This window comes from Alternaria hordeiaustralica (assembly GCF_023758085.1).
Source record: "Alternaria hordeiaustralica strain BMP 2776 chromosome Unknown scaffold_15, whole genome shotgun sequence".
Classification (NCBI taxonomy): Eukaryota; Fungi; Ascomycota; class Dothideomycetes; order Pleosporales; family Pleosporaceae; genus Alternaria; species Alternaria hordeiaustralica.
This window is the reverse complement of record NW_026056787.1, coordinates 334,860-360,079: the sequence shown is the minus strand read 5'-3', so window position 1 is coordinate 360,079 and position 25,220 is coordinate 334,860. Positions and strand designations below refer to the sequence as shown.

General features: G+C 52.6%; 11 protein-coding genes across 11 annotated transcripts; 7 read left to right on the top strand and 4 right to left on the bottom strand.

Moving 5' to 3' along the window:
- Window positions 1-1,864: 1,864 nt before the first annotated feature.
- On the top strand, window positions 1,865-2,678 carry J4E84_007178 (uncharacterized protein; the record flags this gene model as incomplete). The annotated part of the gene is made up of 2 exons (XM_049389764.1): window positions 1,865-2,051; window positions 2,113-2,678. 2 exons carry the CDS (start codon window positions 1,865-1,867, stop codon window positions 2,676-2,678), a joined length of 753 nt encoding a protein of 250 aa, XP_049242508.1.
- Window positions 2,679-2,973: 295 nt separating this feature from the next.
- GPI3 (Phosphatidylinositol N-acetylglucosaminyltransferase gpi3 subunit) lies at window positions 2,974-4,668 on the bottom strand (the record flags this gene model as incomplete). Its single annotated transcript, XM_049389763.1, has 4 exons — window positions 2,974-4,042; window positions 4,095-4,483; window positions 4,534-4,568; window positions 4,620-4,668. The coding sequence occupies 4 exons, from the start codon at window positions 4,666-4,668 to the stop codon at window positions 2,974-2,976; spliced, it is 1,542 nt and encodes a 513-aa protein (XP_049242507.1).
- A 302-nt stretch (window positions 4,669-4,970) lies between these two features.
- On the top strand, window positions 4,971-7,094 carry J4E84_007176 (uncharacterized protein; the record flags this gene model as incomplete). The annotated part of the gene is made up of 1 exon (XM_049389762.1): window positions 4,971-7,094. The coding sequence occupies one exon, from the start codon at window positions 4,971-4,973 to the stop codon at window positions 7,092-7,094; it is 2,124 nt and encodes a 707-aa protein (XP_049242506.1).
- A 1,998-nt stretch (window positions 7,095-9,092) lies between these two features.
- J4E84_007175 (uncharacterized protein) lies at window positions 9,093-10,430 on the top strand (the record flags this gene model as incomplete). Its single annotated transcript, XM_049389761.1, has 3 exons — window positions 9,093-9,162; window positions 9,215-9,497; window positions 9,560-10,430. The coding sequence occupies 3 exons, from the start codon at window positions 9,093-9,095 to the stop codon at window positions 10,428-10,430; spliced, it is 1,224 nt and encodes a 407-aa protein (XP_049242505.1).
- A 458-nt stretch (window positions 10,431-10,888) lies between these two features.
- Window positions 10,889-13,573, bottom strand: J4E84_007174 (uncharacterized protein; the record flags this gene model as incomplete). The annotated part of the gene is made up of 1 exon (XM_049389760.1): window positions 10,889-13,573. One exon carries the CDS (start codon window positions 13,571-13,573, stop codon window positions 10,889-10,891), a length of 2,685 nt encoding a protein of 894 aa, XP_049242504.1.
- A 1,880-nt stretch (window positions 13,574-15,453) lies between these two features.
- On the top strand, window positions 15,454-16,320 carry J4E84_007173 (uncharacterized protein; the record flags this gene model as incomplete). Its single annotated transcript, XM_049389759.1, has 1 exon — window positions 15,454-16,320. One exon carries the CDS (start codon window positions 15,454-15,456, stop codon window positions 16,318-16,320), a length of 867 nt encoding a protein of 288 aa, XP_049242503.1.
- Window positions 16,321-18,236: 1,916 nt separating this feature from the next.
- On the bottom strand, window positions 18,237-18,918 carry J4E84_007172 (uncharacterized protein; the record flags this gene model as incomplete). Its single annotated transcript, XM_049389758.1, has 3 exons — window positions 18,237-18,275; window positions 18,352-18,549; window positions 18,604-18,918. The coding sequence occupies 3 exons, from the start codon at window positions 18,916-18,918 to the stop codon at window positions 18,237-18,239; spliced, it is 552 nt and encodes a 183-aa protein (XP_049242502.1).
- A 210-nt stretch (window positions 18,919-19,128) lies between these two features.
- On the top strand, window positions 19,129-19,838 carry CNB1 (Calcineurin subunit B; the record flags this gene model as incomplete). Its single annotated transcript, XM_049389757.1, has 4 exons — window positions 19,129-19,180; window positions 19,258-19,310; window positions 19,364-19,660; window positions 19,716-19,838. 4 exons carry the CDS (start codon window positions 19,129-19,131, stop codon window positions 19,836-19,838), a joined length of 525 nt encoding a protein of 174 aa, XP_049242501.1.
- A 764-nt stretch (window positions 19,839-20,602) lies between these two features.
- J4E84_007170 (uncharacterized protein) lies at window positions 20,603-20,945 on the bottom strand (the record flags this gene model as incomplete). Its single annotated transcript, XM_049389756.1, has 2 exons — window positions 20,603-20,648; window positions 20,737-20,945. 2 exons carry the CDS (start codon window positions 20,943-20,945, stop codon window positions 20,603-20,605), a joined length of 255 nt encoding a protein of 84 aa, XP_049242500.1.
- A 1,207-nt stretch (window positions 20,946-22,152) lies between these two features.
- On the top strand, window positions 22,153-23,207 carry J4E84_007169 (uncharacterized protein; the record flags this gene model as incomplete). The annotated part of the gene is made up of 3 exons (XM_049389755.1): window positions 22,153-22,257; window positions 22,308-22,893; window positions 22,957-23,207. 3 exons carry the CDS (start codon window positions 22,153-22,155, stop codon window positions 23,205-23,207), a joined length of 942 nt encoding a protein of 313 aa, XP_049242499.1.
- A 767-nt stretch (window positions 23,208-23,974) lies between these two features.
- On the top strand, window positions 23,975-25,201 carry J4E84_007168 (uncharacterized protein; the record flags this gene model as incomplete). Its single annotated transcript, XM_049389754.1, has 2 exons — window positions 23,975-24,236; window positions 24,297-25,201. 2 exons carry the CDS (start codon window positions 23,975-23,977, stop codon window positions 25,199-25,201), a joined length of 1,167 nt encoding a protein of 388 aa, XP_049242498.1.
- Window positions 25,202-25,220: the final 19 nt, after the last annotated feature.

Genomic DNA, 25,220 nt, shown 5'->3' with positions numbered 1-25,220 from the left:
CAGAACCGCTCTCGAGCACTGCCATCCAACGAAATGGGTATCGAGGAACAGAAACCGGGAAAACGGCCATGCAAGAGCGGAATGTCAAACAAGATCCCCGCCTACAATCTGCCAATCCACCTGCACGACATTGGTATGTCTGGCCAGTAGCCAGTGAGCCAAATACAAGCATCCAATCCACAATGCCAGTCGAGAAAACCAGAGACCTGTTCGCCGGCCGCTGGCTGCCAATAGCGAAGCGCCGAGATAGCGTTCGAGGATTCTAGCGCTGGGGCCCTGTCCAGGCCCGTTCTGGTCTCTCATTGGCCAACGTCCACCTTATCCCTGTGAGTAGCCGGATAAGGTATATTAGCTGTCATTTCTTTCACCTTCCCGTCGCTACATGCAGAGTGTATTAATAGTCTTTTTCTGTGGATGCGAGTGTTATTTGGGGTGTTTGTACCTTCTACATCTGGTTTGGTGGTGCGGGAAGGTGCAGGTGGGTATCTGCGACCAGCGACGCCAGCGACGGGTGGGTACAGGGTAATGGTACTAGGGCATGTGGTAGCTTGGGTACTTGCCAGCTGATGATTGCGTGACTAGGTGTAGGACGGGCGGCTCTGCGGGTAGTGGGTGGGAGAAGGAAATGGAGGGAGGAGGGAAGGGAAGTGGAAGGACTGGGTGTGGAGAGGGCGGTTGATTGTGGTGGTTGAGGGTGGTTCTTGGTTTTGCACTGTACTGTAGTAGGTAGGTAGCCAGTTATGATCGCGTGCTGATTTCCAACTTGCCAGACTCGAGTCTTGCTGACGCTGGCAAGACGTGTCCGTGAAGTTTCCAAACTCAGCGCAGGAAGGCGGGCGACATCCGTCTCACTTCAACATCAATCATCAACTATCTATACTCACACCCACAACACAGCCCCAACTCCAAACCTCCACCTCCCCATCAGCACATCATCAACCCCCCTCCCGACGATCACAGATCTGCCCATCTCCATCTCCATCTCCATCTCGCATCAGCACCTTAACCCTCCACCCCATCACCAAATTACCAACCCCCTCCCGTGCGCAAACCCCCAAAATAGCCTTCTCGCCAGCCGATCCCCACGGGCGTTTACAGCACTAACCCCCAAACCCGGCTAGCGGCCGTCTTGACCACCCCGAGGCGCGCTCGGCAGAGCAGCGAACCACAGCACACCTGCCATCCCTCCCATCTCTCTCCGAACGCTGTGAGCCTATCACACCCCCGCCAGCTATATTTGGGGTCTTTTCCTTGCCTGCATTAGCGGACTAATCGAGCAAAGCGAGCGAAAGCAGTGGCTGGAAGGGCGAGTGGGACACGGCGGTAAACGGTTGCTCGGCTTCGCAGAGTTTGTCGCGTGTACTATGGATGGATCTGTGTGGAGCGGGCGACTACGCGCTGGGAGTAGGGTTCGTTTCGTGTAGTCGTAGCGCGGTGTTTGTGTATATAGGAAGATGCCATACACGGCCTCGTTGACGGTTTCCCATATCCACCTCACTACCAACACAACATCTCACTTCCCTCTACTAAAGAGACCCGCTTTCGTCGTCGTCGCGTACTTTCCTTTGGGCTTCTTTCCTTGAGGGTTATTTCTGACGTTTGTTTCATTTCGCTTGGACCGTTTTATTCATCTTACGGATCTCATCGCTTCCGAGTCTTACAATAGCTCAGCAACAACCAATCTATTCCCGGAATACTCATCATACCGGCGGCAAGGCTTACACTGGATTCTTGAAATACGCTTGGTTTTCTGGTATAAACATCGAGACGGTCGCACTCTATTCGAACATCACACAAGCATCCAAGACTTCGACTCGGCAATCTACATTACCATCCAAGATACTACAAGTCGACAACCTCAAAGATGTTCTTCACCAACACCCTCAGCCTCGTCTTGGCCCTGGCACCAGCCACCATCTTCGCCGCTCCCAGCCAGACCGTCGACTCGATAGCAGCTTTGATCCCAAGGCGGGACATCCCCGCGGTCATCTACAAGGAGCTGTTGAAGACAGACTCACTATGTGATCTTTCCAACGTTGCTCTCCCTGCTGGTACGTCCCCCCCTCCCCACCACCAAGCATCCCCAAAAAAACATGTACTAACACGCCCCAGCACCCACCCCCCTCGCCGCCCCCGCAAAAGGCACATCGCTCCGGCACATCGCCATCGGCCGGGGCACCCAAAACTACACCTGCGCCGACTCCTCCTCCTCCACCATCCCCAAAGCCACCGGCGCAATCGCCACGCTCTTCAACGCCACCTGCGACGCCGCCCGCCTCAACGTCAACATCCTCGGCCAAGTCACCGATCTCGCACTCAACTACGCGATCCCCACGTCCGCAGAGGCAGACCAGCGTCTCTCTGGCCACCACCAGTTCACCGCCGCAGGCGTCCCTCTGTTCATGCTCGAGACAGACAAGAACGACTTCGGCCGTGTCGAGTGTGCTGTTAACGGAAAGAGTGCTGCGCCTTCGACTGCGACCAAGGGAACGAATGGTCTGGGTAGTGTTCCGTGGCTCAAGTTGAACGCTACGGTTACGGCTGAGGGCGAGGCGGCTTGGGCGTACAATGAGGTTTACCGGATACACACTGCGGGTGGTATGGCGCCTAAGGACTGCAGTGGGATTGAGGGCAGTTTTACGGTGGAGTACAGCGCGCAGTACTGGTTTTACGCTTAAGTCGTGTCGGGTTGACTGATTGTTATTCCTTTTTCTTTTCCGTCTTCTTCTGTACAAAGCATTTTCATCGGCGTTGGGGGCATGGGATGGGGGAGTACCCGGTTCAGCGTTCCGGCAAGAGCATAGTAAGCCTATCTGGATACGGGCTTCGATTAGTAGTTAGCATATACCATTCTCCGCGATTCTCTGTTCATAGCTCATAGTTGGGCGAACAGTAATCGTACTATTCAAATCACAAAAGCCGTTGGCACGTCATCATCTCGCCTTTTATCAAGTGATGTCTTTGCGCCGTGTCTCAACTATCGTCCGGTTCCTCTCTCTTCGGCTTTCGATGCCTCGAGCTTCTCTTTCGGAGCAGTGTTCCTTTTTCAGGGTCGATATCGGGTACGAGCAGCTTGTTGACTTCTCCTTTCGCTTGCATGACCTTTTTAGGCCAGTCATAGCATATGTCGATGCGTGATCTGGGTGCGAAGATTTCCAGAACGAGGTAGATGAGGTAGTCGACGATGACACAGATGCAGAAGAGTTTGCCGGCCCAGATCCCGCAACCGAAATATCTCTTCAGTCGCTCAATAAGTGCGAAGCTCTGCACACCCGCTCGACCACGGGTTGCACTCCACGCGCCAGCTGCTCCTGCGCCTTGGTAGAAATCGCTGTGACTGATTACGCCGCTAATGCCGTCGTATACTCTCTCTGTTCGCTGCGCAATGTCGGTCCAGGAGTACATCTGCTTGACCTGGTTATGAAAGAGCTCGGTCCTGACCTTTCCAGCTCGCAGTTTGGCGATGGCACGGCCTGTTGCTACGACTAAGTCGTCTTCTTCGGGTGCTGCGAACTCAACCATATGAGTGGGCAGCACTTCGGGGATACCTCCGACTCGGGTCGCAACGACGTAGAGTCCACAGGATGCAGCTTCTACAATGACAGTTCCGAACGCCTCTGTCAATGAGGGGCAGAGGTAGATGTGACCCCGTACCATGACATCTCGCACTTCTTCATGACGGACTGGACCAATCATGAGAACCTTGTCTTGCAGCACGTTGCGCTCAATCATCTGTTCGAGATCGATAGCCTTTGGTCCGTTGCCAGCGATGATGAAGCGCACGTTTGGATTCGCAGCGACGATGTGGGGTATAGCAGCGACTAGCAGATCGGTGCCCTTGTTGTAGTATAGCCGTTGTATGACAATGACAGTGATAATCTCATCAGGGCCCATTGGCTGTCGGGGACCAGGTGCCTTCTTTGTATCTTTTGGATCGACCGAATCGTGGGACAAAGGACGGAAGTTCTCTGCCACCACCGCGTTGGGTATGACAGAGACCATGAGGGGGTCTAGCGAGGCTCGAAGGACGGTGTTCTCTTTGCTACAATGTGTTAGCAGCTGCCAGCCCTGAGAAAGTACCAGTGAAGACATACCAAGTATGACTGACGCAGATGACATGATCCACATCACTCAGGGTAAACTTGAGAAGCTTGTTCGTAAGTATGCTTCCCGCATCTGCAAACCCAAAGAGACTGTGATCCGTGAAGACCGTCCTCAGCCCCATAGTCCTCGCATGCAGAATCGCCTCGTGGCACAGACTACTGAGACTAGCATGGCCGTGTACGATGCCGATGTTCTCGCGGATGACAATATTTCGGAAGATGGGAAAGAAGGAGAAGACGGTCGGGAAGGTGGTTTCGCGGTATATGACCCAGAAAGGAACGTAGTAGACTTTTAGCCCGTTGGTCAGGTACCGCACGCCGGTTCGGCCGGCGTAGGCGTGTGTTATGACGATTACTTTGTGGCCCCGGTCGATTAGTTTCTGGGGGCTGTTAGATGTGAACACAGTGGGGCTTGATGATGGAGACCTACACTGGACAGTTGGTACATGTGACTTTCGACTCCTCCTACGATTGATGAGTACTGCGCCGAGTCTCAAGACGCGGCTAGGTGCATACCGGGCTGAGGGTAGAAGTTGTCGCTGACCATAGCGATATTGTACGGCATGATGGCGAATTGTGAGGACTGGCACCTCGAGTCTGCTCAAAAGAATACATCGCGCTCACATATGGGCGCAGATGAAAGGTACCATGGGTGTATTTGGCGGGGAGCGCACCCAGCTGCAATGTCGCGAACTCAGGGCCTCGGCGCGTCACCTGTCGGCGTTTGGCGTGGCTGGAACTCCGACTAAATTTCCAGGGTCCATAGATTTTCTAAACTCACCATCCGCCTGTCGCAAACGGTCGCGGATCCCTCCAGGCTTCACTTTGAGCTGTCGCAACCCGAAATATCGCAGGATCCCTTACATCATGTTTCAAAGACGTTATGTGCCGCCCGCGGTTGTCGCCAAGAAGCAGCCGTCACCTCCCGCGCCCGTTGTCGCAAAGGCCTCCAGCCCTGTAATTGCTACGAATGAAGAAGTCGCTGCCTCAAGTCCCGAGCCCGTAGATACCAGCCCGGTAGCAGAGGCGAAAAAGACCATCAAGAAGCCCAAAAAGAGGAAACGCGAAGCCGAGGCCGCCAAAGAGGAGGAGGATGAGATTTCGAAGAAGCACAAGAATGTCTTCTCCAAATTCGAAAAGGCTGCGAAGCTAGCTGAAGCCAAGAGTCAAAATGCAGAGGAGGAACCTGCGAAGGATCCGCAAGAGGAAGGAGAGCTTCATGACCTCGAGCCTATGCCGCAACCCGCACCGATTCCCGAGCCCGTCTACGAACCCACCTTCTCCACCCTTCCCACCTGGCTCGCGCAGCCTACTACCGTCGAAGCGTCGAAAACAGTCCCCTTCGCCGAGTTGGGTGTACATTCTCAGTACGTCAAAAAGCTGGAAAATCAAGGCTTCAAGGACGCTTTGGCTGTACAGACAGCATTGTTACCTCTGCTACATCCTGGCTATGACCAACACTTGGGCGATATATGTGTTTCGGCAAAGACTGGTTCGGGAAAGACGCTGGCCTATCTACTCCCCATCATCGAAGCACTCAAAGATCGCACCGTACCCGTCCTATCCGCCATCGTCGTAGTACCAAGCCGGCAGCTCGTCAACCAAGCCCTACAAGTTGCCGAGGACCTGTGTGCTGGAACAAAGATCAAAGTAGGAACAGCTTTGGGCAATGTCGCGTTTGCAACGGAGCAGAAGCAGCTCGTCAAGATGCGACCACAATACGACCCAAGGAGAGCACAGGAGCTGCAGGAGAAGGCTTCTCGACAATATCAGACAGGCTTCATGGAGCGAGGAGGATTGTACGACGACTTAAGGGCGATGCCTCTCGATCACGTTCCACAGTATGATTCGGGCGTGGACATACTCATCTGCACTCCGGGTCGATTGGTCGAGCACATCGAGCACACAACAGGCTTTCTGCTGAACAGCGTGCGCTGGCTTGTCATCGACGAGGCTGATCAGCTTTTGAATCAAAACTTCCAGGGCTGGGCAACCGTGCTCATGGACGCCCTCCACGGTGAGACTCCGGTCGACTTCATGAACGCCCAAGAGCGGATACGAAAGCGCGAGCGCGACGCCAACTCCATCTGGTCCATGGCATTGCCCGCCCGCAGGCAACTCACCAAGGTTGTCCTTTCGGCGACAATGGAAAAGGACCTTACGAAGCTAGGCACTCTCAAGCTGAAGCGACCGAAGTTGGTAGTCGTACAAGACGAGACTACAGAACTTCAACCACTGGAGACAGAAGAGAATGTATTCGAGCTGCCGTCTACTTTGGAAGAGTTTGCAGTACATGTCGGCGATGGTTCGAACAAACCATTACACTTGCTATACGTACTACTCAACTACGTGTACCCGGGCACGCTGGAACTGTCAAAGCCATCTTCAGACTCCTCAGACTCCTCAGACTCCTCTTCATCCTCAGACAGCGACTCCGAGTCTGACTCGGAAAGCCGCGTAATCTTATCCCAGCAAACCGGCCGCGTCCTCATCTTCACAAAAAGCACAGAAAGCGCATCCCGCCTATCCCATCTCCTCAGCGCCCTCATGCCCCTCTTCGCCACCCACATAAAAACCATGACCCGCGCCCTAACCGCAGACGCCTCCCGCAAGCTCCTCAAATCTTTCAGCACCGGCGCCACGAAAATCCTCATCGCCTCTGACGCCGCCTCCCGCGGTTTGGATATCCCCGATATCACTCACGTGATCAACTACGATCTTCCTACCAGTATTACGAGTTATGTTCACCGCGTAGGCCGGACGGCTCGTGCGGGTAAGCCGGGTGAGGCTTGGACGATGTTTACGAAGACGGAGGCGGCGTGGTTTTTGAAGCAGGTGGCTAAGGGGGATGGGATTAAGAGGGGGGGTAAGAAGGTTAAGAGGATGGAGTGGAAGGAGAGTGCTGTTACGGCGGATGGGAAGAAGAAGGCGTATCGTGCGGCGCTCAAGAAGCTTGAGAGTGCTGTTACGGGCAACGCCGACGCAGAATAGACTCGCAAGGAGAATGCGCCTTTGACTCAGATGCAGACTCAGACTCAAACTTGGAACTCAGGCTCAGATTCATACTTGGACTTAGACTTAGACTGGGGTCTGGTCTTGATTTGCGGCGAAATGCATGTTGTTGACCGCAACAAGTTTGCTTCGAAGATAAGGCAGCCGCCAACTTTTCTTTCCTTTTCCAGATACCCAATCCACAGCTAGTATCGGAGAATTTCTGTGCCTGCGTGTACCAAGCTTCCTCAAGCAGCTTGGCTTTGCTTGATACCATCCTTCACGATCGACAGATGGCGTGGAGTGACATGCGCCAGCAACGACTTTGCATCGCAATGGGCAGGTGATAAGGAACTTTAAACCCCCGAGCATCGGCATAGCAGTGTATCTCCAACGTTGATAGGACATGAACAACATTCCGCAGTCCAGCCTGGGGGAGCGCCAACTCGCAAAGTGTGGTGCTAAGCATTCTCCTCGGCATGCGTGACCAAGCTTGATGGTGCTTGATACCATCCTGCTCCGTGGTGTAGTGTGCTTGGAATGTTGCGGATCACGTCCTGAATTGGCAGGTTGGAAGCGCAAGCGGCCTTGTGATGCGCAATTGGCCGAGCTCGAGATTCGCGATTTTGTGGGCAAAAGTGCCCCATGCTGATGATTGGTTGTGGCATGTGTCTTTGCGACATGAAAGGGTTAGCTGGGCCAGACGGGAAGGTCCACTAGGGCCGGGCCTACACTCAACCTCTCCCATGTGCCGTCTGCAGACGCCCGCCCTTCAACCACACCACCCATCGCCACCTACCTAATGCAGTCCGCCGCCGCTCTTATCGCCTTGTTTGCTAAGTTACGCTGTTAATTAATCATGCGTTAACAGCTACCGATCGGCTGGACGACTCGGCGAGTTTTTGGAGGCTGGACATCGGGCGCAAGGGCAGATGTGACTGCGCTGTTCGCCGGCAGTTGGCCTGCTGATCGCGAGCTATCCATGGTACTACGGCACGTTTGCATGCGACTATCGATACCAAAGCATATGTCAAGAGGCGAACGACAGCCATGCAGCCACGGTGTAGAAAGCATGGACACACGTTGACGACATTGACGTTACTGACGGATGTCCGTGTTTGCATGACCAACACACCTCAGGCCATGTCCAGGCCGTGTTTCAAACGGCTGTGGCTGTCCCGCTCCCTGCAGCATAATAGCGCCAAGCGTGAAAGTGGCATGCTTGGTAGCGCGCTTCGAAGCTTGACTGGCAGGCACACGCACTACACGACACTGGGGAAGCACTAACCCGCCACTTAGCGAACAAGGGACGCTATACTATGGCAACTTTCATTCCAGCAGTCACCAATAGCCATGAAGATTCGGTACAGTACTATTAACTTGCCACATTCTTCGAAACATACCTCGGTCCCGCCGTTGCGACGCCTGCGGAACCTCACAGCCTGCAATTACACAATGTAGTACTACGGACACGCCGCCACGCATTCGGTCCTACACTCGCGCAAGATGGTCACTTCAGTCGCAATATCCGATCCACAAGGGCCGTCGCCTATCCCAAGCGCCCATCTACCAACACCCGGCTCCGCATGCACTTGCGTGACCGACGCCAAGTCTCAATGTAGCAGGTAAATGTATGAAACGCGGCGCCACCGCCTTGCGAGCATGATCGACCTGCCAAGATAGGACTCGTTACCATGAGTGGTTGCGGGATCTAATTTCAATGTTGATCGTTTACCCCACTATGATCCTACACTACGCCTACGATGCCAATAGAGGGCGGCGTAGACAGATCGAACAGGGTAACGAGCACATCATCGTCATGGACAAGACTTTATGCCGCGCCTTGTTGGCATTGCTTGGTATAAAGCCAAGGCATCTCCTCGCCTCTATTGCTTCTGTACCGGCTTCGTCTTCTCTTCAAGCCTCTCATACAGGCTTCAGCTACCACTGGCCTTTCACCCCTCGCTCTTCTGCCGTATCAGATAGTCCATCGTTATCATGCCTTCATTCGCCCACCTCACGGCGGCGCTCGCTTTTGCCAGCACTGTTGTTGCCACTCCTGTTCTGCGTATGTCAAATACTGCCTTGGTGAGAAGCTCCAACCTAACACGTGATTACAGACAAGGGAAACTCCTTCTCGGTTGAGCAAGTTCCTCGCTCTACCTACCTGAAGAACGGACCCGAGCAAAAGATCAAGGCTCTCCGCAAGCACGGCAAGGCTGTTCCTCAAAGTCTTGTTGAGGCTGCACAGAACAGGGCTAGCAACACTGTTGTCGCCGCTGCTGCTGCCAGTGGATCAGTGCCTGCCGCTCCCAATGACGCATATGACTCGGCATACCTGAGCCCGGTCACTATTGGCAGCACCACTGTCCACCTTGACTTCGACACCGGAAGCGCTGACTTGTAAGTCACGATGGGGCGAAGTGCCTATCCTCATATAAGACCCACATCTAATGTAACCACAGGTGGGTCTTCTCGTCTCTCCAAGCCAGCTCCCAGACCGCCGGCCACGACTACTACAAGGTCGATGCCTCCAAGGTCAAGAGCGGCTACTCGTGGAAGATTTCCTACGGCGATGGCTCTGGTGCCTCCGGCAAGGTCTACGCCGACAAGGTCACCGTCGGTGGCGTAACAGCCACCTCTCAAGCCGTCGAGGCTGCCACCTCTGTCTCCGCGCAATTCTCGCAAGACGTCGACACGGACGGTCTGCTCGGCCTGGCCATGTCCACCATCAACACAGTGCAACCCCAGCAGCAAAAGACCTTCTTCGACACCGTCAAGTCGCAGCTCGCGTCGCCCCTCTTCGCGGTCCAACTCAAGTACCACGCCGCCGGCACCTACGACTTCGGCTACATCGACAAGAGCAAGTACACGGGCCCCATCACCTACGTCGCCGCCGACGACTCGCAAGGTTTCTGGGGCTTCAGCGCCTCCGCCTACAGCGTCGGCACCACCACCACCACCAAGTCCGTCTCCGGTATCCTCGACACCGGCACAACCCTCATCTACACCGACCCCGCCATCGTCAAGGCCTACTACGCCAAGGTCTCCGGCGCAAAGAACGATGCTACTCAGGGCGGTTACATCTTCCCTTGCACTGCTACTCTCCCTGATTTCTCCATCACCGTCGGTGGCGTCAAGCAGACTGTTCCGGGTAAATACGTCAACTATGCTCCTCTTGATGATGGTACTGGTGCTTGCTTCGGTGGTATTCAGACTGATGATGGTATTGGCTTCAGCATCTTTGGTGATATCTTCCTTAAGAGCAAGTACATTGTTCACGAGATGGGCAGCTCGGGTCCTAGACTGGGTTTCGCGCAGCAGGCTGGTGTTTAAGCCGTGAATGGCTTGGCTTGGATAGGAAGGGATTGGCGAGAGTGCAGGTTGGCGTGATACCATGAAGTCGCTGAGATATGCGGCGGTGCCTTTGTGGGCGGGTAGCCCGGTGGCTTTTACTTTCTGCATAGTAAATATTATCGTCTTGCTGCTTACAACTTTGATCTCATGGGATTTTTCGTGACGACTGTAGATCTTGCATTTATTCTTCCATGTTTGGATGCAATGTGTCATGGTCGAGAGGCACGCACCGGATGAGAGCCATTCTCTCGTGTACAAGACTGGAATGAATTTCGCTAACTGGAGCCACAGCCTCTATGCATTAGACACGAAACTCTTCCGAGACTAGGGCCACTCAGTCACCCAGCCATGCTACCATGCCCAAAACTCCGTCGCTATGCATATACGCTCTATTGAAACACTTGAGCTCTTCACCCTCATACCACATGAAACTCCACTCAAGATGTCGACTTCGTCAGCAAGAAACCGACATTACACTCCTGTTCCTTCAGCACATCAAGAAACACATCATCATCAATTGCCGCCGCCATATCATCCACAAGCCCATCTTCTGCATCCTCATCTCCCTCGCTCTTCTTCATCCCCTTGAGGACCTTGGTATCAATATGCCGATACTCCATCAACATCCTCAACTTGGGTTGTTTCGCCGCGCGTCTCGCCTTGATCTTGGCTTCTTGATCTTCAATATTGACCTCGCTTGCTTTAGTGAGGGTGGGGTAGAGATCTTCGTCTGAGTCTTCGATATCGTCCCCGGGGGTTTCTGCTTCTTCTTCTTCAGCTTCGAGCTTGACTTCTGGTGAGCCCTTGCAATCACACGTGCAGCCGAGGATGTCATGGGTCTGGCAACCTTCACGCTCGTCGAGGCGGAAGAGATCGCGGAGTTCCTCTTGTGAGAAGGAGGAGGCGGAGGCTTTGTTGTCTACGACAGCATTTGCGAGACCCATTTTCATGACTTGACGCTGGTAAATCTTCTCATCTAGACCACCTTGGATGAGAAATCTGTATACTTTGCATGGCAGTTTCTGGCCGTCGCGGTGGATACGTGCCATGGCTTGCAGATCGGTAGCGGGGTTCCAGTCGATGTCGAAAAGCACGATGCGTGATGCGCCGATAAGGTTGAGACCGACTCCGCCGGACTTTGCAGAAAGTAGGAAGGCGAAAGACGTGGTCTTCGGGGTCTTGTTGAACTTCTCCACAAGTGCTTGGCGTTTGGTGGCTGGTGTGCTGCCATCGAGACGGAGGTAGGTGTATGACAATGACACCAAGAGTCGCTCAATCATGTCCAGTGTTGTAGTGTAATTCGAAACAATGACGATCTTCTCCTCAGTGGTGGTATAGATCCGATGAACAAGGCTGTCAAGCAGTCGTAGCTTCGCACTCGAAGCACTTGAGCTGAGGATCTTGGGCGGTATCAGTGGGAGAAGCGATTGCAGCATCTCCGATGGCGTATCGTCGTTATCTTTCGATGATTTGAGCAACGAAGGGCTGTTGCAGACTTTCTTCAGCACATTGATGAGCTGTAGCGCAATGTCCGTACTTCCCAACGCTATTCTAAACGTTGGTGAGCCCAGTATGGCGCGATAAGCCTCTGCTTGTCCTTTGGTTGGCCTGCAGAAGACAATATGCTCAGTCTTCGGTGGGAGGTACTTTGCAAGCACTTCTGCAGTACGGCGAATCATGAATTGACTGGTGAGGGATACGAGCTCCTTCCATCGTGCCTCGCCCTTTTCGAGCTCTGCTTCACTTGCATCTGGCTGACGGCTGCGCACGATGGGCACTTCGAAGGAACGCTTGAAGGCTGATCGTTGCCCCAGTAGGCCAGGATTGACAAAGTCAATGGCAGTGAAGAACTCGCCCAGGTCGTTCTGCAGTGGCGTGCCCGATAAGATGATCCGCCGCTCGGTGTTCAGAGACTGGATCGCCTGCATAGCCTTGTTGTTAGCAGTCTTTAGCCTGTGGCCTTCATCTGCAATGACGATATCGACAGTCCCTTGCTTCATTTCCTCTTGCATAACACGCAGCATCTCGTATCCGACGATCATGATGTTGTAGGCTTTGCCCTTTGTGAAGTTGGCAATCTTCTTGTTCTTTGCATCTAGCACGTAGACGCCAATCCGCTCGTTGCCCAGCCACTTCCGAAACTCGCGCTTCCAGTTATCGACCAGGCCGGCGGGGCATACGATGAGGGCTTTCTTGATAACCGGCGAGGCATTGTGTATGGGGTTTTGCTTCATCAATGTCCAGAGCAGTGTGATGGTCTGCAGTGTCTTGCCCAGACCCATCTCGTCCGCCATGATTGCACCTTCACCCTCGCATCGCATGCCCATGACACACTCGTATAGGAATTGTACACCTTCGCGTTGGTGTTCGCGCAGATGCTTGCTGAGGACCGGATCAACTACAACGTCGACGATCTGCTTGTCTTTTGGACATGACTTCGGCCGCTTCATGACTAGAGCGTTCGGTGCGTTCGGATCGTGGCGTGGTTGTGGGATCGATGGGTTTCGTTGAGGCATGACGGTATTTGACAACAGAGGCGCCTTGAACTGCTGCTTGCGCTGAGTTGATGGCTTGTACTCGGGTAAATCAGCTCCATCGTCAGCAGTATCTTTTCTCTTGTTTGCTTTCGACTTGGCCGACGAAAGGGGCTTGTATCCTGGTTCCTCGCGCCTCGACTGATCTACAGGCGCAGCTGCAGCCGTCCCCAGGAACATACGCCCAGCAAGGTAATCCGCCTTGTCGATGGACGCCTCAACTTCTAGCTCCTTGCCACCGATGGATAGCGCGGAGCCTGGCAGGAGCGGTCGAGTGCATGCTCCTTTCCCCAATTCTTTTCCTGTTTCGCTATCCGTGAGCGTGGCATAGCCGCCTGTGACGGCAAGTACGCCATCACCATCCCAGGTCTTATTCTTCTTAGTCGTGTATTTCCGCCATAGTACCGTATAGTAGTTTCCTTCGAGACCCGGGGGCAGGAATTGGGCTGGTGCGGGGGCGTTCAGCGTGTTGAGCGGTTGGCGACTGCCGGCTGAAAGCGAGTTGGACGAGACTCTAGGTTTCTTCTTCAATGGCTCGCCAGTCTCTGAGCGAGGGCGAGCGAGGGTAAGAGGCCGGAAAGGCTTCATGGGTTCGGGTGCTGGGGGTCATGCGCATGCCGTGGGGTAGGAAAGTGTATGGTGTTGATGGTGGCGAGCGCGACGCGCCTTCCCAAGTTCGGTAAATTACGGCGCGCTATCACGTGATTGCACAATACTCAAACTCCCGCGGTCATAAGTGGGGCTGTGTATTGTACCCTACGACATGTGACATATTCATGGAAGAGCCAGTTTCAAAGTAGAATGTCTTCAAAATCACATGCACTCTTCAAAATATATGGAACTGAGGATACGCAGTATGTCTAGCTTTCGCGACGATACTTCAAAGCCTACACACGCTCAACGCTTTTCAAGGTCCTTTATGCAGCCCGGGAAAGAGCCAACGGTACAGCATATCGTTCTCAGAAGGTATACGTCCGCAGAACTACCCCACAACTACGTATAGCCGTGCTACTAAGATTAACAGACAGCTCATTTCAACAACCATGCCATAGTTTCCATCTGTATTCCAGTGTGAATGTTGAAAGTATAATGCATAAAGCCAGGAAACGACCTAAAATCAATGTTGTGCCTATACCGGTTGGCAGCCAGAGCAGTCTCGCTCGCAGTTCCCAACGGTGTATCGAAGTCTTCAGCTCCATGATACCAGGTTATCGGATTTGCGTCAATGTCTTCCAGGTTGAATCTACATTGTGGTTCGTGCTGTTAGTGATTGTTTTTTCTTGTATGCAGCTGAGAGAATTGGAACTAACCCCCACGGTCGCGGAGCAAGCGACTTGTCGTTATGGTAGCCCGAAAAATCCTGCCTTTGCATCTCTTCATAGTTTTTATTCACAAGGTGAGTGTACTCGATATGGCTCTTGATATTCCTTTGGTGAAATCTTTGATAGTAGCCTCCTGGGTCACGCAGGGCGGGCATCCAATCCTTGAATTGTTCGGCGACGCCACTCAATCCTGATATTGCTTTCTTGACTGCGAAATTTGGGTGACTAATGCCGCACATGATAGATGTCTTTTTGAGCCGGTGTTTAGGAAAATGGTAGGCCGCCGCTAGTGCATACGGCCCCCCTCCACCCACAGAAAGTATCTTGAACACTCGAACGCCGCGATAATCAAGCAGATGCTCGACGTCCCGTATGAAACCCAGCATTCCTCGGTCATGCAGCGAGGAAAAGCCATAGCCCGGACGGTCTATGGCAATGACGCGGATGCCGTGATTTGCAGCAAACAGATGTACGTGCTTCCAGTCAAGTCGACTACCAGGAGTACCGTGAAACAGAACCCAGCATTCCCCCACCTCTGCCAGACGGCCGAGTTGTGCGTAACTCAACATGGCTCCTGAGGGCAAGGTGATCACCTGGCTATCGTAGGGCCAGATTACAGCGGGTAGAAGCGTATTGTCAAATCCACGCTGAGTTGGATTACGCTGAGTTGGATTACGCTGAGTTGGATTACGCTGAGTTGAAGTTCGCATCGAGCTCAGCTTAGGGTACAAAGGTTTTTTGCTCGAAGCTGATGCGTATCGAAGCCGCGCCTGGCCTATCCGATGTATGTTGCATGATGGACGGTACCAAGATCGTGTCGCCATTATCCGTCGAGCGCCAGCAACGGCGTTTCCAAACTTCGTCTCCATGGTGGTAGTCAGTCAGGTGACCGGTCCCGCGCACTACTCAATCAAAGAGTGTTTGACGAAAACCAAGAGCTGGCATATCGGGAGGTTTGCAAGGAAGGTTCCGAGGTATATGTCGAGATAGACGGAATCCGGGTTGTTGTTGGGCGCGCCTGCATACAGAAGGAGCTGTGCCACATCTTGTCTAGTCCATATACGGCAATCCCTTACATCTCAACACATTAACCCACGGCAGTGCATTTTCCGTCTCCTACTACAACACTATATCGAACAGCTTCATATGTCGTCTCGAAACCACGGAGTTGAGCTCTGCCTTAAGCTCAACTTCTGTCCACCAGCCACTCTCTCAATCTCCAACCCCTCGGCATCACCTTTGAAGCTGATCGCCACTATCCACCAAACCTCCTCGGTCTTCCCAGATAGACCCGTTACTATCTTGACCAAATACTCATGTCTCGACACTACGCCTCGTGAGGATGCGTTCCGCAAGGGCGCTATGCACTCACCGGAACTCACATTTCCTTCCACCCTCCAAGTAGATGGCTCTGCAAAAGTGCTTAACCTCCGGCCCACAAAGCGCATTACGTTCCACCGGATATCAGGCGACCCAGATCTTGCCAAACGCCCTGAGGATCCCGATACCCCTGGATTCACTTTCGTCACAATTCCTCCGGTAGGAAAAGGTTCTGTACAAGTTGCGTGGGAGCTCTCTGCTGAACGGCTTATGTCGAGTCTCGGCGACGACTCAACCTCGCTCCAAGAAAAGCTTGAACATTTACTACGAGTCGGCGACACCTACCATGTCTGGCCCGGCGATCTTTCGATTCGATGGTGGTCATTTGGGTCCTTGGAAGACCCGGAAGGCTTGAAAGGCAAGAAAATCTCGCGCTTCAGCTTTTCTGACGATCTGGGGTTGGATAGGGAAAAGGGAGCAGATGAAAGCGAAGAGGTTGTTAGTAAGATGCGAGATCTTGTTGATTTGCACAACGTGAACAGCTTGTCTTCGAGAAGCGCCGTGGAAGGAGAAGAGAAGCCGGATATTAAGAAGATGAGGGAGGAAGGGTGGGTTTTCGGAGAACCGCCAGGGCTGTTGAAGATGATCGCGCAAGACGAAGACAAAGTAGCGACTTTCAAGATCGTAGAGTAAGGCGGTTGGCTCGTTGGGCAAGTCTGTCAACAGTGCATTAAGACAATGTACCTAAGTCATGCATACTTCGTTCTCAATCACGCGCTGCTTGAGATCGATATCGATATTTCCATCTTCCTGTTTGTGATGAGGAATCCACAAAGTCAAGGGTTCGGGTCAATAGTGGGAAAAGCGAGTATTTGAATTGACTATATGTAATCATTACATATTGCGTAGAATCTGCAACGCACGACGCATGTGGTTCGCTTGTAAAGTGAAGTGGTTGTCGTTTGGATGTATGAAGAGCTCAGTGTTTTGTAGTCGATCGCGCATGTATCGCAAGCCATCCGGAGGGTTTTGTACGTCCATGCCTCCAGCAATTATAACGATTCGGTTAGCATCTATGTCCCTAAGCTCGTATCCCCAATAGCGATGCTGCGCGCAATGATCATGGACATAGGCTGCAGGAGTACCGTGTCTTGCATGCCCCTCGATGATTTTGTGCCCTTGTTCGGTCTTGCGTAACTCTTCGGTGGCCGGATTTATGGCCGCCAGGTTTTTCAAGAATTTCCTGCTTACAAAGGAGACTCTGAGCTCCATAAGAAACGGGAAGATAGTGAGTAATTTCCATAGATACCTACTCATCGGCACGCCAGCTCTGTTCATCGGCACGCCAGTTTTTGGTGCATCAATTGGAGCTATGGGGGCCATGAGCAGGGTGCCCTGAACTTGCACTTTGGTGCAAATGTGAGTGAGAGCAAGAGCATATGGGCCGCCACCCCTAGCACCAATGACTTTATATTGTTCATATCCAACATGATCCATCAACCTTTGAACATCATGGGCATGTCTTGTTACCACGTAATTCTTGTCGATTGTAGATAATCCATAACCTGGCCTTTCTGGACAAATGAGGGTGACGCCATTTTTCAACGCCCAATCGTGCCACATGCGATAGTCCAGACGCGAACCAGGAATACCATGGAATGCGACAATGACGGCTGCTTTCGGATGTCTGCTGCCATATATCGCATACCCAAGTTGACGTCTGTCAGGGAGCGTGAAAGTCTGTGAGTCGCCAGGAGAGATGCAATAGGATGGAGAAATTTGAAGGTTACCACGTCGGTATGTTCTTGAGGGAGCCGTTTGTCCTCGCTGAGATAGTGGCGGTTGTGGCGGTTGTGGCGGTGGTGACGGTGGTGACGGTTGTGGAAGGTTCGATAATTGAGAGTCGATTGGACGGGAGCGAAGGGAAGCAGTAGAGACCACTTTATGGTTACTCAGACCAACACGGGGGCCTACGGTGGTACCAGCCGGTCGTTTTGAAATGGAATCGTGAACTTTCTGGTTGGCCTGCGACGACTTTGGTGAGGCTGACAACAAGGATTTGGCTTTCGGACTTTTGCCGACGGTAGTAGGTTTTTGGGAAAGTGGAACTTGGCCCCTTGAGTTCGATGTAGATGATACCAAGCGGGTGCGACTGATGTTTATTACGGTATTGAACCGCAAGTTGCAATTGGGGGGCAATCCTCTGGATAGGATGAGATACACCGGCATGGTTCTACTTCAAATCCGGCACTAGCGATACGACGGAGTGGAGAGATTGTTAGATTGAGATGGCAAGTATTGCTGTTTGGAGTAATAGAAAGTAGGGAGAGGCGCGAGGAAGATTTCCAAGGATGAGATGAGAGCGAGGGTGGATACGTCGGATTGGAGGGGCGCCCGCGCCGCAATCCGCATTTGGTACCCGATGGACGCCACCCGCGGAACTAAGGAGTCTGAGGTGCATTATTAAGACAGAGTTAGCAATGCGAGTAACACCAAGTGGTCTGGTTTGGTCATTGGAGTGTTTTCGTCACGCCCAAAGGGCCTGCTCAAGCCTATGACATTTAGGTGCAGGTATGGCTGAATAGGGAGGGAGCTACGAATCATCGCATTCAATCTTGAGCAGCGCTTGAAAACTCTCCTTCGTAATACTAAACGATCATTAGCGTTGGATCCCACACTTCAAACATATGTTCGGCGCCGGACTTTCAAGAAGGCCACACTTACCTCCGTCACGTTCTTCGCCAATTTGGTATCCCTCAACTTGGACTTTGCATTCGGTATCGTCCAGTTGTTGACTCCCCACCACCATCTCCGTATCCGCGCACCGACGCCGTGTCCACTAAACTTGGTCGATCGGTTCCAATGCCGCCAGCCGTTGAGTAGGAGAGTCCATAGCACGCCTTGCGCAAAGCACATGATGACCTATGCCGCTGATTAGCGAGATTTCCCATATGCTTCATTCTTATCTCCTTGTACCTGATCTCGTAATGTAATCCATGCTACGCCCTGCCATCCCTCTGCTTGCTCGATGCTCTTTAGGTAGCTTTGTTCGAATCGAAGGTCTGGTAGCGGGGGCATCGTCTTCTGGCGCGGGACCGGATCTAATACGCTGACTGGTATTTCATCTTCGCCGACTTCCGAGCTATCGGGATCTGGGTGTTCATTGAGGGTGACGGGCTGCTTCTGGGATGCGGCGGTCGATGGGTTCAGGTCGTGGCGTACGGATGGGTGTCGGTTGATGGATGCGCCCTGTAGCACTGAGCCAACTTCGGTGGGTATCTCTGAGTCCATTATGTCTGAATCTACGTCGCGACGTGAGGCTCGAGCGTGGTGATGAATGTGGATGCGCGGAAGGGAAGGTGGAGTCTTGGCGGTTGACGTCGGGGCGCGGTGCCTGCCTTTAGCGCGGTTGGACCCTAGCGGCGGCGACCAGCAGCCCCACGACATCGAGACACGACAATATCCTCCACATCCAATTCCTACCCCAGATAAATCGCCAGAATGGGTAACCAACAGTCCGGGCTGCTCGACAACATAGCCTCCGGGTCCAACTGTACGTAAGCGGCGAAAGAGGAGACATACGCGAAGGGGCGTCTGCGGGGCTGAGAATAGCTTGCTAACGGCGTGTAGTTGACCGCGAGGAGGTTGACCGCCTAAGGAAACGGTTTATGAAGCTGGACAAGGTGCGCGATCAGCACTATACGCAATAGCTGAATGCTTGGCTAACTCAGTCCAGGACAACTCTGGTACCATCGAGCGCGACGAATTCCTAGCCCTCCCCCAAATCTCCTCGAACCCTCTCGCAACACGCATGATCGCTATCTTCGACGAAGATGGTGGCGGCGACGTCGACTTCCAAGAATTCGTCTCCGGTCTCTCAGCTTTCAGTAGCAAGGGCAACAAGGAGGAGAAGCTGCGATTCGCTTTCCGCGTATACGACATCGACCGCGACGGCTACATCAGCAATGGCGAGCTCTTCATAGTACTGAAGATGATGGTTGGAAGCAACCTGAAGGACCAACAGCTGCAACAGGTGCGTACAACACATGTTGGAAGCTATATGGCGGAGACGTCTAACAAACACATAGATTGTCGACAAGACCATCATGGAGGCCGACCTAGACCGCGACGGCAAGATCAGCTTCGAGGAGTTCACAAAGATGGTTGAGAACACGGACGTTTCTATGAGCATGACCCTGGATCAGTTCTAAGCGCTTTTACTATTACGAATGCGACGGCATCTCCAGGCACGAGGGTTTCCTTGGCGAGGCGTTCATGGTGTTGCGGGCACACTCGGGAACGGGCTCGACAGTATTCGATATTCCTCAATTCAGACCCAACATCTTTGGTCAACTCTGCCTCACAAACTTGGCTGCTGGCGCGAATCATGACAAATCTCTATTGATCGCATTCGAAGATACTGATTTCGCATTAACAGGAACAGCTGCCTATATTCATGTACAGAATCACTTCTTGCCGCCAGCTCTACAAGAACCTCTTCCCGATATATCCACCACCACCGAAACCCAAACTAAACCCCGGCATCCCAATCGCCGCATAAACAACAATAACAAAGTGAATACCAGCCGCAATACACAGCCCCGCACCCTCCCAACTACCGGCTTCGATGCTCACCTCCCCTTCTCCACCACCGACGGCATGATGGCCCAGCAGAAGTCCTATCTCATGCAACGCCTTCGCACTAGACATAGCACACAACGCGCCCGCAACGCCCAGTGCCGCACTAACCCCCAGAAGAAATTTCGAAGCCTTCTCGTTCCGGCCGCCTCGCTCACGGAAGATGAAGTAGTAGATTAGAGAGATGAGGAAGAGCGATGAGGCGATTGCGGGAAGAGGATATAAAGAGGATTTCTGCAGTGCCAGGGCGGAGGCGAGGACAGGGTGCGTCATCGGTATACTGGAAAGACCTGGTGGTGTGTCGCCAGGAAAGCATTCCAACGGCGCTGGTGTGGGGTTATCGCTTGGCGCCGTCGTGTTTGGTGGAAAGGATGCGCAGAGGCCTGTTATACTGTCAGTAATCTCAAATCTCAATACAGCACTAATACCAACACGCGGAATGTCAGTTAAGAGATGTGCGTACCAAAATACCCTATCCGCACCGCAACGGGTGGCTGTCCAGCAGTCCCATTCTGCGATATCATAACCCAATACAGACTCTCGATGCCAGCACCTGTACTAATGCAGCCGAGGAGCACGAAGAGATAGATGATCAGCGAGATGAGGGTGAAGATGCAGACGAAGAAGGTCTTGTTCAGGATCCGGTCCTTGAGGAAGTTCGCTACTAGGAAGGGGAGCATGGTGACTGTGGTCGTGATAACGTGCGTGCTGGGTGGGGTATGAAGAGTAATGGGTGCTAGAGGGAGGTGATGATGTTCTGTGGTATTTATTGCTGGAGAGGAGATTGTGTTGCGGTGATGGGGTGGCTTCAAGAGATGGGTGTGAACTTTTGAGTGTGTGATTTGAGTTTTTGGAAGGGGTGAGGGTTGTGACATGTTGGCTATACGAGGCTCGAGTGAATGGTTCGTCTACATCAATGAGATTCTTTTTGTCTCTATGCTATGTTATAGACGCAATATTTCCAGCAGAATAAGAGACGGGCAACGAGTCGTTTCCGAGTGTATCACGTCGCGCGGGTGTTCGTCGGCTGCTGGGCGCTTTCTTTGATATGGAGACGCTCGATCTACTCCACGTACTTTTTTCATTGCGCACTATCTGGAAGACACTGTCAGAGAACTTGAGAGGCTACATCGCGGGAAAGAAATGTTCGGAAGAAGACGAGTCTCCGTGATGGGGGAAGGATCTGAATGCCACGAGCGGGATCCGTGGACAGCGCGATTGAGTGTTTTTCAGGACAAATAGTCGCGGTCAAGGACGAAAACCATGGTACCGGACGAACAACGTTTGTCAGCGAAAACCAGGTGTATGTAGGTACTCAGCTGGAACTCCAAGCACATTTGTTCTATAAAGTTTCCAGTTTACGGTGATATCACCGGCGTTGAACGCTCAACTAGGCTTAGTCTAACCCATATGGAGCTAGCGCATCCATCCCAAGCCTTTCTCCGCCCTGATTTCGCCCTTTTCGCACTTGGTAAATATCCGAGAGTCCGGCATGGCGCCGCAACTCACATACTGAGGGCTTACACAGATGTCTTGTGGTAGTCACGTCATGCGCCTTGCCAAGGTCTTCATGCTGGAATCGCTTCTTCTCACTGGACGGGAGATTTACGAGCGGATATTTGCAGCCGCGTAGCTTCTATCGATGTCTACGAGCACCTTCCTGTCGCTATGCCAAGGTACACGGTAACGGGTAGTTAATACACTTTGTGCAGACATGAATCCTTCGACCGGGTTTCGTCCACATGCTGGCCATATAAGATCTATTGCAATAGCCTCTAAAGATCAGGAACTGCTCTACCAGCTCTCAGTAGCTTCTTCAACTGTATCATCCACTACACACTTCCATCTTCGGTCTTTCCATCGACTATCGTCAATCGAAACTCAGCCATGGTCACTGTAGCAGTTGCCGGAGGCACCGGCGGCATTGGCCGCACGATTGTCGAAGAACTTGTGCGGCAAGGCAAACACCAAGTTTTGATCCTAAGCCGAAGTGTATGAACACGAAACCCACCTGACTTGACACATCACTAATTAACATCCAGGCAAGTAAGCTACCCGGTCTCGAATCCGTGCCCGTCCTCGAAACAAACTACGACGACGTCGCATCAATGAAAGACCTACTCCAGAAGAACAACGTCGAAATCGTCATATCCGCCCTCCGCCTCTTCGACAAACCAGGCGCAGACTCGCAGATGAATCTCATCCGCGCCGCCATCGACGCCGGCAACGTGAAGCGCTTCATGCCCAGCGAATACGGAGTCAACTACTCCCAACCCGGCATCCTCGACGTATACCCCTCAGCGAAATGGTGGCTCGATGCCGCCGATCTACTACGCAGTTCCCACATTGACTTCACACGAGTGTTTTTGGGCTGGTATTCCGATTACTTTGCCATGCCGCATGTCAAGTCCAACATGAAGCCTTTCAACTACGCTTTGGACTTCAAGAACAAGAAGGCGGTGCTGCCAGGTGATGGCAATTCGGCGGTCTCGTTCATCCACTCGACGGATTTGGCGAAGTACATTGTTGCGACTTTGGATGAGGAGAAGAAATGGCCTGAGCTTAGTCCTTTTGCTTCCGATGCGTTGACGTGGAAGAAGGCTGTTGAGTTGGCGGAGAAGGTTACGGGTAAGTCATCCTTACTGCCCACATCATGGCGATTGGGAATGAAGCTAACCTTTTGAATGACAGGCACGAAATGGGACATCACCTACGATACCATCGAAAAGTTGGAGAAGGGTCAAGCTACGGTGCTCCAGCAGCCAGAAGGCTCATACGAGTTTCCTCCGGAATTCATTCAACCATTGGTCGTCGAGTTCAGCATGTTGGCTGTACGTGTGAACATGGATGCCTCGAAAGATGGATTGAGAAACCATGAGTTTCCCCAGATTCACCCGATTGGAGTCGAGGAGTTGATGCAGAAGGCCTGGGGAAGCAAGTGATGAGATCAGTGTGGTATTGTGCGGGCTGGAGTCGAGCTCGCGATCAACAACAAGTCCGACAAAGCTTGCGACGACTCGTATACGCACACGTCTTTAAGATGACGCCGACTATAACCAATGGAAGAGAATTCATTACTGCTGATTCGGGCTGTTGGCAAGTCTTAGCGTTTCCCGTTTCCCCGTGACCCAGTTCGTTCAGCCGCCCCGTCCGCCAGACCTCATTGTTTGATTCGTTTCAACCTCCCCGGGCAGACGAACACATTCAGACCCACTTCGCATGGATATGGCCGCGTTATACAGTATGACGAATAGCACTAGATGTAGTACGAATGGCTTAGAGTTTCGTACAACGAAAAGCTATTCCAGGCGAGACCTGGATTGTCGACTGCCGCGTCACATATCGTGACGAAGTTTTGGTATGGGTGATGAAGTGGTAATGGCTTCAGTGCTCGACATGATAGGATGACAAGAGTCAACACGGTTAGGTAGGGGTAAGATCTCCCATGTACGAAATGCGTGTGAGGCATATACTGAAATCGTACATCATCACTTTAGGTCTACATGTAGGAATACGAAGTTAGTGGTATATCTTATGCAGTTCTTATGAGATACGTAGTGTTGTATAAAGGCAGTGAGTATCACTGTAAAGTGTATATCTCTATCATCATTTCTCCAGCGTCGCTAGCCGGCTGTATCAAATCGTTGTACCTCGAAGTCGTTCATCCGATCATACCAACTCCTGTCTTTACTAAACTTGGCAATCAAACATGGTCAACCTCGCCCTCGTTCTGACGAGCGCTGCTGCAGCGACCTCTCTCTTTAGCACCGTCTTAGCTCACCCCAGCGAGACACACGACCATGCCAAGATCAAACGCGAGATCGAAGTTCGTGGCTTGCGCGCGGCTGCGGCGAAACGTTCTTTGGCTATATGTCAAGATACGCTCAAGCACCGAAGCTTGATGCAGCGCTCTGAAGAACGTCGCGCAAACACGCTGGATGAGCTTCGTCGGAAGCGTGGAATCACTGCAAGTATGCTCTCTCCCAATGCCACAATCCTATTTCCAATAACAATGCTAAATCAGCATACAGAGCCCAAAAGGTACCGTCGTGACTTGAAGCAACTCCAGGAATTTGATAAGGTCAACCACAACATGACCGGCACGATGGATTACACGCCCGACACCCTCACCAGCGCCATCTTCGCCGCAAACACCTCATGCATCCTCACCCCCGAACTCACCTTCGGGCCCTACTACGTCACCGGCGAAATGATCCGCAAAAACGTAGTCGAAGACCAAAAGGGCATCGACCTCTACCTCGAGGTCCAATACGTTGACATCACCACCTGCGAGCCCGTCCCCCACCTCTACGTCGACATATGGAACAGTAACGCCACGGGCTACTACAGCGGCGTTGAAAACGGGCAAGGCGGCCTCAACACCACCTTTCTACGCGGCGTGCAAGAAACGGATGCTGATGGCGTCGTGGCTTTCGAAACCTTGTTTCCAGGCCACTACACCGATCGCGCAACACACACGCACCTTCTCGTCAAGTCTAATGTGACGGTCCGCTCAAACGGCACCACGGGCTCTGATGGCACTATCGCACATGCCGGTCAGCTTTTCTATCCTGAAGATCTCAAGACTGAGGTTGAGGCTACGGAACCTTATGTCTTCAGTACGCAGCCGTACATCACCAACGACGACGATTTCTTGTCGGTTGTGCAGGCTGATGACGACTTTGATCCGTTTCCTCAGTACGTGTATCTGGGTGATGGTGTTGAGGATGGGTTGATGGCTTGGATTCAGATTGGGATTAATACTACGGCTGATCATAATGATGATCAGATGTTCGGTGTTGCTGCGGATTACCAGGCGGGTGGTGGTATTGCGAACAAGAATCAGACGGGTGCGGATTTGATTGGTGGGCCGGGTGCTAATGGGACTACGTCGTCGAGTGCTGTTTCCTCTGGTGCTACTCCAGGGGCTGTTTGAAACTTCATTATGGTGACTA